The sequence below is a fragment of the Engraulis encrasicolus genome, chromosome 18 (genome assembly GCF_034702125.1).
Source record: "Engraulis encrasicolus isolate BLACKSEA-1 chromosome 18, IST_EnEncr_1.0, whole genome shotgun sequence".
Taxonomy (NCBI): Eukaryota; Metazoa; Chordata; class Actinopteri; order Clupeiformes; family Engraulidae; genus Engraulis; species Engraulis encrasicolus.
In genome coordinates this window covers 41,634,371-41,644,370 of record NC_085874.1, presented here as the reverse complement: position 1 = coordinate 41,644,370, position 10,000 = coordinate 41,634,371, and the positions used below count along the sequence as shown (strand labels likewise).

Below are 10,000 nucleotides of genomic sequence, written 5' to 3'. Positions count from 1 at the left end.
GACAACTTTCAAACCTCCCTAAATTCACTGACGAAAACGTGCAATGATACTGCTATCAAAATCGCTCTTTAGGGCGGCCCCTCACCAGTAGTTTGAAGAGAGAAAGGTTTGTAAAATCTTTCATATAATATTGGCAGATATTTTTATAAAACGTTAATAAAATTTAGTTAATAATAAAAAACACGTTAACGTTTTGTTCATCATCAGTTAATTATTTACAAAGTCTTTATAATGCATCCGTCATTATAAAGTGTTAGCGATCCCTCTTAAGGGGGCCCCATCCCCCAATAGTTTGAAGAGAGAAGCAGGAGCCCCAAAGTCCCTCTTTGCCCAGGGCCCCCAGATACCTTGAAACGGCTCTGCCTGTGGGGAACACTAATAGCAGGTGTGGAAGAAGCAACATAGAAAATAAATAAATAAATGAATGAATGTAACGGCAGAACTCAAGATAATTGCGCTAATTACAGCTCCTACTGTGGGGTGTGTCTGGTTGGTCCTCGCTGGCAGCATGGAGACAGTTTCACCGACTAATTTCCATTAAAGCATGTATATGTACGTATATGCAATGTATTATTTATCTTTATATTCAGCTAATGGAGCACAAGAAACAGGCATGTAATGAACACAAATGCTATTATAGAAATGCATAATATATAATGGACCGAAACGCTGTTTGGTAATCAATGAAATTACTTACGTGTATATGGCTTAAGAGCAGTAGATTTATTTAAGCTTACGCCTGACCTGAAGATTTGATTGCTTCTGTAAACGTCTGTAACCATAAATTGTTTATAGTGTCTAGAGTGGTGCTTATATTACATCAGCGACAGCAAAGCGAACTAAGAAGTGGTGCTCACCCCTGTTGCAAGATGATGAACCTATTGAAGCATCTTTAGAAACGTTCATTACTATTGTAAGGTTGGATAACTAACGCTGCTTTCATAGCAAGCAGCTTGACAAGAGTTATAGTAGTAGAAATGAGGGGCGATGTCGCCAAATTGAGCAGTTTCCTGCCCAATTGGGCTGCTTAGGATGGCCTTCTGCAGGTGAAAAGGGGTAAAAAGCAGTGTTTGGGAGGGCGTTTCTGCCGGTTTATGGCCATAGAAATCAATAGAATTTAGTTCAAATTCGGATGGGATTTAGTGCTTCCAGGCGGGTTTTGAGCGTTTTTTGGTCTGGAAATCATCAGTCTCATCTGGCAACCTTGATGGGGTTTGGGGGATTATTGTGAACAATTTTGTAGAAGAAGATTTGGTAAATAAATTGCAGCACGATGGACAAGAGTGTGCAGTATCGTCTCCTACAAAATTGATCTTGCACCCGCTACCTGCACCTCGAAACCTCTGGTGTGCATTGGTTACCTCCTTCAAAGGATTATTGTGAACAGTCATAGATGCAGTACAGTACCCAGGCCGAAAGAAAAGAAGAGCTCTCCTACAGTTTCACTATTACATATCCTCTCTGTTGTAAAGAATACAGTACAGTGTGAGTGTGTGTGTGTGTGTGTGTGCGTGTGTCTGTGTCTGTGTCTGTGTCTGTGTCTGTGTCTGTGTGTGTGTGTGTGTCTGTGTCTGTGTGTGTGTGTGTGTGTGTGTGTGCGTGTGTCTGTGTCTGTGTCTGTGTCTGTGTCTGTGTCTGTGTGTGTGTGTTCATGCATGCATGGGTGTGTGTGTGGAGGGTGGAGGGTGTGCATTATACTGGAAAACTGGGGGGATGTGAGAGAATTGGATCTGACATCACAGCTACTCAGGCATGTAGGAGGACTGGGGAAGAAGGCAGTTGTGGCGCAGGAGGAAGAGGAGGAGGAGGAAGAGTAGTAGAGGAGGAAGATTAGTGGAGGAGGAAGAGGAGTGGAGGAGGAAGATTAGTGGAGGAGGAAGAGGAGTGGAGGAGGAAGAGGATGAGGAAGAGTAGTATGGAGGGAGGAGGAAGAGTTGCGGAGGAGGAGGAAAGGTGGTGGAGGAGGAGGAGGAGGGGAGTGGTAGTAGTGGTGGTGGAGGAGGAGGAGGAAAGGTGGTGGAGGAGGAGGAGGAGGGAGGGAGAGAGGGAGGGAGCAATGGATGGAGGGAGTGGATAGCATGACACACGAGTGGGGGGTGAAGGTTGTGGAGGAACAAGGGTGGATGAAGAAGAGGTGGGAGTTTGGAGGAGGGAGTTGTGGTGGAGGAGGGGGAGGAGGGAGCAGCAGTAGTGGTGGTGGTGGAGGTGGAGGAGGGAGTAGAGGAGGAGGAGGAAGAAGAGAAGTGGAGGAGGAGAAGCAGTAGTAGTGGTAGAGGAGGAGGGAGTAGAGGAGGAGGAGGAGGTAGAAGAGAAGTGGAGGAGGAGGAAGAAGAAGAATAGTAGTGGAGGAGGAGGAGCAGCAGTAGTAGTGGTAGAGGAGGAGGAGGAGGAGGAGGAAGGTGCCGCAGACAGCTTTTGCTGGGCTCAGGACAAAGTCATCTGAAAGCCTCCCACCATTGAAAAAACAATTTTGGGCCCTCTGTCTCCCTGGGCCCAGGACAACTGATCCCTTTCTTTTCCCGTCCCCCACCCCCCTGTTGGCTTCCCTGGCTGGAGGGAGTGTGGCTGGATGAGGGCTGATCTGCCTAAACACCTGTATGGAGGAGGAGGAGGAGGAGGAGTGGAGAAGAAGGAGGAGGAGGAAGAGGAGGAGGAGGAGGAGTGGAGGAGGACTGGAGAAGGAGGAGGAGGGAGAGGGAGGAGGAGGAGTGGAGAAGGAGGAGGACTGGAGAAGGAGAAGGAGGAGGAGGAGGAGGAGGAGTGGAGAAGGAGGAGGAGTGGAGAAGGAGGAGGAGGAGGAGGAGGAGGTGGAGAAGGAGGAGGAGGATGAGAATGGTGGAGAAGGAGGAGGACTGAGGGATGAGGGCAGATCTGTCTGAACGCCTGAATGCACACGGACACAAAAGGGTTGAATGGGAGGAGGAGGTTAGATTGAGCTGAAAGGGAATGGGAATAAAGGGATTCGAGAAGAAGAAGGCAGTAGAGTGGAGGGATGAACAGAGTGGAATGGACTGTAAGGAAAGGACGAGTGGGAGAGATTGAATCGCACGTGGCATTTTGGAAACGAAACCCGGCTCTACTGTGCTGCTGAAGGATAGTACAGTACAAACCAACAATTGAAGAGAGAAAGCCGGAGTACACTGCAGCTTAAATGTGCACTGTGTGATAGTTTTAGTAGTTTAATTCCGAAATTCATGCTGCCCATTCACAAATGTTACCTTTTGCATGAATACTTACCATGTATTTTAAGTGTTCATTATGAGTGGGGAAATGGCACTTTTCATACACGAAAAGGGGGATCTTCTCCAAGGTCCGCCATTTAAAATTTCCACAAATAGACATTTTTTGCTGAAAAATGTACTGTACTTTGGTCATACTAGTAAATATTAGTTCATTACTTTGTAAATATTCATGAAAAGATCAAATTTGGCAATAGGCAGTACAGTTTGAATGAGCAGCATAGTTGTAATGCCTACTCTGGCTACCATCCTACACAGTGCACCTTAAACCCTTTTCTAGGTGCAAGCAGCCGACCAATGTTTATATGTTTACACAATATGCACAAACCACTTCTTTCTTTCTCTCTCGTCTACACCATGTTCATCCCTATTTCCTTTCTTTTTTGTGTATTGCTCACCCATGTGTGTGCATGTTTTTCGTGTGTGTGTGTGTGTGTGTGTGTGTGTGTGTGTGTGTGTGTGTGTGTGTGTGTGTGTGTGTGTGTGTGTGTGTGTGTGTGTGTGTGTGTGTGTGTGTGTTTTGTGCCCTATATATATATATGTGTGTGTGTGTGTGTGTGTGTGTGTGTGTGTGTGTGTGTGTGTGTGTGTGTGTGTGTGTGTGTGTGTGTGTGTGTGTGTGTGTGTGTCTGTCTGCCTGCCTGTTTTGTGCCCTATATGTGTGTGTGTGTGTGTGCGCGTGCGTACGTGCATTTGGCTGTGTGTGTGACCATATGTGTGTGTGTGTGTGTGTGTGTGTGTGTGTGTGTGTGTGTGTGTGTGTGTGTGTGTGTGTGTGTGTGTGTGTGTGTGTGTGTGTGTGTGTGTGTGTGTGTGTGTGTTTCGTGCCCTATAAACTGTGTTTGTGTGGAGTTCAAGGCTAGTCCAGAATGGTTTCCTGTGTCTTGTACAGTGAAGTCCTTGTGTGTGTAGAGAGTGTGACCACCGGATACAGTGCAGTCATCTGTCATGTCATTTATGTGTGTTTGTCAAAAAGGTCATGCACTTGATTGTGTACATAGGGGCGTGTGTGTGTGTGTGTGTGTGTGTGTGTGTGTGTGTGTGTGTGTGTGTGTGTGTGTGTGTGTGTGTGTGTGTGTGTGTGTGTGTGTGTGTGTGTGTGTGTGTGTGTGTTATGTACATAGGCGTGTGTCTGTGTGTGTGTGTGTGTGTGTGTGTTATGTACATAGGCGTGTGTCTGTGTGTGTGTGTGTGTGTGTGTGTGTGTGTGTGTGTGTGTGTGTGTGTGTGTGTGTGTGTGTGTGTGTGTGTGTGTGTGTGTGTGTGTGTTATGTACATAGGCGTGTGTGTGTTTGTGCAGAGACATTGAGAAGCTAACATAGCATAGAAGGTGTTGACTGAAATTCTTGTTTGCCCTTTTGTCTGACTGTTTGTTTTCATCTGTGAACTGATGTCTCTGTAGTTTGAAAAGCGTGTGTGTGTGTATGTGCGTGTGCGTGTGCGTGTGCGTGTGTGTGTGTGTGTGTGTGTGTGTGTGTGTGTGTGTGTGTGTGTGTGTGTGTGTGTGTGTGTGTGTGTGTGTGTGCGTGCGTGTGTGTGTGTGGCGTCCTGGGTATCAGTGTGTGTCAAGGTTCAGGTGTGCATTGCACTCTACGTGTCCGTCATCGCCACATTGATGAAACACCTGATGATTAAGATACGCTTCAGTAGTTTGTTTGCATGCAGGTTTGTGTGTGTGTGCGCGCGTGCTTGTGCACTAATGCAATGGAGTGCGTGTGTGTGTGTTTGTGTGTGTGTTTGTGTGTGTGTGTGTGTGTGTGTGTGTGTGTGTGTGTGTGTGTGTGTGTGTGTGTGTGTGTCTGTGAATGTGTGTGTCTGTGTGTGTGTGTGTGTGTGTGAGTGTCTGCGTACGTGCGGGCGCGCGCGCGCCTGTGTATGTGTACATTGTGTGTGTCTGCAAATGTGTATGTGTGTGAATGTGTGCGCGTGTGTGTGTATAGTGTATAGTGCGTTACGCAGTGGCGGAGTAATTGCACACAGGGCCCCAGGGCAAAACACAGGTAGGGCCCCCCATATGGCCTGCCATTGTCACAATAGGGCCCCTAACACCAATACAGAAGGGCCCTGGGCCCAGGGGCAAATGCCCCACTTGCCCCCCCCCCCCCCCCATAGCTCTGCCCCTGGCGTTACGTGCTCATGGTCCTTCTTGTGCCCACAGGATGATTGAGGAGGCGAGCCGCAGAGGGAAGACGGTGGCCGAGAGGAGGCAGATCTTCATGGACATGAGTGAGTCAACTGCACTACGACCTTCACCTTTCACCTCTCTTAACCAATTTTAGCCTGAGCCTTTTTTGGGAAAAGGTGCCCTCTGCCTATTGAAACCTAATTATCTCAGCCTCGGAAGCACATAAAAACATGTAATACGTTGCATTTAAAAGCTAGGACCCTCATTGTACATTACAATGTGTTCATTCAGCTCTGACATACCCACATTTTGAATTAAACAGCTCAAATCTCAAGAACCTTAATGCAACGTATATGTCACTCCAGGACACAATAAGTTAACCCATTGATGCCTGATGTTGCGTTGCTCAACATTGGCCCTGGCACCTGGAGCTGCATTATGCCGTGTCCAGACCAAGAGCGAACTACGCTGCCTGGTAGCGTGGGTAGCAGAAGAAGTTTCGCCTTGAATACGCTGCATTCGCTCGAGACGCAGCATTGACATGTTTGATTCAGCTAATCACATAACGGCTCTGGCTTGACAGCCTGGGACATTCGGAGATATGAACGTTCCGATTGGTTGTCGCCGAACAGCGTCAGAGCGAATTCGCCTGCGATTAGATTTAGTTTAATCTTCAAAATTCGCTCTGGTCGCGCAAGAAGCTTCGCTACTGGCGAATTCGCTTTGGTAGCGCAGGTCGCGTGCCCTCCATAGAGAAATGAAGAGTTCAGATGCAAAACCCCCTAAGTGCCATTTCAGAAAATAATCTTAATTCATTTTTATTTAATACAAAGCTACCAAAATTGCATATTTTTTTTATTTTTTTTTGTAATATAACTATTTATATGTATTATCAAGTACATTAATGTAAATCAAACCAACAACAGGGTTCTCTAAAAGTACAGAAGTGCAGGTCTTCAGAAATGGAGTTAGGGGGTTTTGCATCTGAACTCTTCAAATAATGACTTCCGTTGCTTCGTTCGCTCCGTTCGCTCCGTTCGCTCCGTTCGCTCCGTTCGCTCTTGGTCTGTACACGGCATTACGCAACATTCAGGCTCATGAGATTTGAGACAACTTCATCAAAAATCTCACATTCTAATTCACATTCACATTCTAATGAAATATGAGGGTCTTAGCGTTTAAATGCAACTTTGTTCATATTTTTATGTGCTGCAGAAACTGAGATATTTAGGTTTTTATAAGCTGAGGGCAGCTTTTCTTGAAAAGGGCTCAGGCATTCAGCACCCTTTTTGTGGATGCCTTAGGCGTCAATGGGTTAAAGACACCATGGCTGTATCTCAAAGCCAAGTGTTCTACCCTTGCTAGGACGTGAAACGCCCAGTGATTGGAATGTCTTTCGTGGACTCCTCGGAGTATCCAATCACTGGGCGTTTCATGGCCTAGTAAGGCCAGGATCCTTGACTTTGAGATACAGCCCATGCATGATATTTTGTGCCATTTTGTAATTGTTATGTTACAAGGCTGAGCTGTGAGAGAATGCACCATCTGAAAAAGTTGTAGAACCCTTAACCCTTAACTGACCTTGACCTGACCTTTTCACTTCTCTCTTATGCTGGGTACACAATCACTTTGTTTGCATGATGTTTTTAATTCCGAATTAATGATGCAGAATTAAATAGTTCTCTCGAGTTTACTTGGTATGGTCACAATCCTGGTCGCCCCTTATGAGTGAATCTCACTGTTGAAGCAGGCCAGGGCTACAACCCGATTTGACACTACATTTCACACTGCCAGGGCAGCGCGATTCGCTCTTGAGCGCATCCTTGCCTCCACCTCATAGGTGGTGCGTGATTCCTGTGGTGTCGTACAGTGTGAGCTCATGTCACTTTTAAGCATCGTATCCTGTAGCGCACCTAACCCATTTATTTGTCTGATATTTCTATTGGTGAAAAATAATACTGACAAACATTACAAATTACTACGGTTTATAACATAACGATTCTTTTTTGTTGCAAAAATAATGAATGTGTGAGTTATTTGTTCACACTTTGATTTCCTGCAATGCTTTACCATTCAAAAGGACTCAAATATCACGTATGGTGCGTTTCAACCGCTACATGACCTTGTGCGACCTTTGACCTCTGGTGACTAAGCCAGCCTAACCCCTGTGTTTACCTGCTCTCCTGCAGGGGCGCAGAACTTCGACGAGATCCGGCTCTCGGCCTACCGTACAGCCTGCAAGCTACGCTTCGTGCAGCGCCGATGCAACCGTAAGTTGAAAAGGATGAAAGTGGGAAGTGGTGTGTCTGTGAAGAGTGAAAGTAAAAGTTAAAGAAAGAAGCACAATTTCCTTCCAACACTGGTTATCTGAGTAGCAAATTGTGGTGGGTCCTTGTTAGGTTTAGTGTTTTCCTGTAAAAACACAGTCTGTCTATCTCAATAGGTACAATCGAGTAAATTGTGTCACGGCTTTGTAATATCATGTGCTAGTGTTGTACTCACACCATAAATTTACTTTCACTTTTGCTTTTCACACCTCTGGAAGAGTCCCATGTTTTCCAAATTGCTGTCTCATTCTCTCAGGTCATGTTATCCAAGACCATTTTAGCATAATACATTAGAGATGTTTTATGCTCTAATTCATGTAAACAGGTGTGATGTATTGCAAAAATATTATATTTGGGAATGACAGTTTACAGTTACTGCAGATACAGGTATAGTCAGTGCAGGAATTTTGTGAGGGCCGTGAGGGCCATGGCCCTTGTGCCTTCTCACTTTGGCCTTGTGCCCTTGAAAAAAATATCTGCCATAAGGCCACAGTGGCCTTAATGCCCTCTCTGTGGTTTAGCATTAATAATATTACATTTCGATTTGCCTGCTAGAAAACACCAACTTACCAGCCACTTTTTATCCATTAGTATTTTGTTTTAATTTATGGCCTTGGTGATCTGGCTTTTGGCCTTAGTGCCCTTAAAAAAATTGACAACTCAAAAGGCCAAGTGGACTTGCCCCTAAAATGACGAAACTCCAAGTCTGGGTACAGTACAGGAAGAGGTGCAGCGTACTGCAGAGCTGTACAGTAGGGAGAGGCACACTGTGCATACAAAAGGAATCAGACTGTAGTGTAGTGTAGTGCAGTGCATGGGGAGTGAGATGCTCTAGTCTAGTGGTTCCCAACCTATGGGCCGGGGCCCACTGGTGGGCCCTGAAGGTATTCCAAGTGGGCCTTGAAATCATTTCCCAAAAATAATAATCATACTTTGATGTGTGTTGCTGTTGATTTATTTGAGTTTTATTCTTAATTGGGTCAGAGGTGGGCCCCGAACATTTTTGACAATTTCGAGTGGGCCCCAAGTTGAAAAAGGTTGGGAACCCCTGCTCTAGTCTAGTCTACACTGCAGTGCATGGGGCATGAGAAGCTACAGTCCAGTGGTTCCCAACCTATGGGTCGCCAAAGATCCACAGTGGGTCGCGAAGCCCTCTTGATTTTATGGGTTTTAATTTTAATACCATATATAGCCCATGTTGAATAAATGACAAAGCAAACTAATATATGCATAGAAGCAACACAATGTAAGTGATACATTAAACAGTTATTCTATATTTGACTGAAGACAAATTGAGGAATAAAATGATAACTAATGAGTTTTCGCAGGAAACAGAGTATCATGTGATCCCCCCTCTCGTGTGGGAGCTCGCGCGATTGGGTCACCAAAGCTTACAATGGTAAAAATATGGGTCCCTGAAGAAAAAGGTTGGGAACCACTGGTCTAGTCTACACTGCAGTGCATGGTGAAGGAGAAGCTCTCGTCTAGTTCACACCGCATTTCAGTACACTGCAGAGCAGAGGGAGATGGATTGCACTGCAGATGCATGTGAAGATGGGGCCGCCATGGCCAAACGGCTAAGGGCTTCCACACACCGGCTCCGACAAAGTGCTGAGCACTGCTACGCAAAAGTCAGATTCCATTGTTTTCAATAGAAACCCGCACACTGGCGCCGATGTCCGTGGACATTCGCGGATGTCGGATAGCGATTTGAGACAAGTTCTATTTTGTCGGCGCCGCCCATTGACTATCAATGCTATGCTCGTGTGAAATTGGGTTTGGGGGTCGGAATTGTGTCGGAAGCGGAAGTGCTCCGCAGTGCTGTCGGAGCCGGTGTGCGGAAGCCCTGAGGAGACTTCAGATCAGAGGGTCTAAAGCAGGGCCTAGGGAACCTATGTCTGGAGGGCCATTTACGGCCCTTGAGGCTGTTTTATCCGTTTATATTTTAATGTTATGCAGCTTCACATGAAATATGACATATTTTGTAAAGGGATCTTCATGTACAAAACTTACTTAGGCACAAAAAAGCTCCGTAAGTAACTTTCCGCAAACATTTTCAGATGTACCAATACTGACTTAGCATGAAAAAGTGCACGTTTACTAAATTTCATGTGAAATTGGACATACCACATGAATCAGCATGAACACCTGTTTATGCGTGGAGTGATACATTTAAGATTTTCAGGCGCAAATGCATTTTTTCAGATATTCACTTACGCAAAGATTCAGTAAGAAATCTACAGAAGTCTTTGTACATGAGGCCCCTGTTAACCCATTTTGTCCTAAGCCCTTTTAGGGAAAAGGTGCCC

General features: G+C 45.7%; 1 protein-coding gene across 5 annotated transcripts in view; it reads left to right on the top strand.

Annotated features, from left to right (window-relative positions):
• Positions 1-10,000, top strand: part of dtnba (dystrobrevin, beta a) — an 87,640-nt gene that overhangs the window by 37,895 nt on the left and 39,745 nt on the right. For all 5 annotated transcript variants that reach the window (XM_063223649.1, XM_063223648.1, XM_063223647.1 and 2 more), the window contains exons 3-4: positions 5,398-5,465; positions 7,554-7,634. In XM_063223649.1, coding sequence (XP_063079719.1) covers positions 5,399-5,465; positions 7,554-7,634 — 148 coding nt within the window. In that variant the 5' untranslated portion in view covers position 5,398. The remainder of the gene's footprint in view (positions 1-5,397; positions 5,466-7,553; positions 7,635-10,000) is intronic.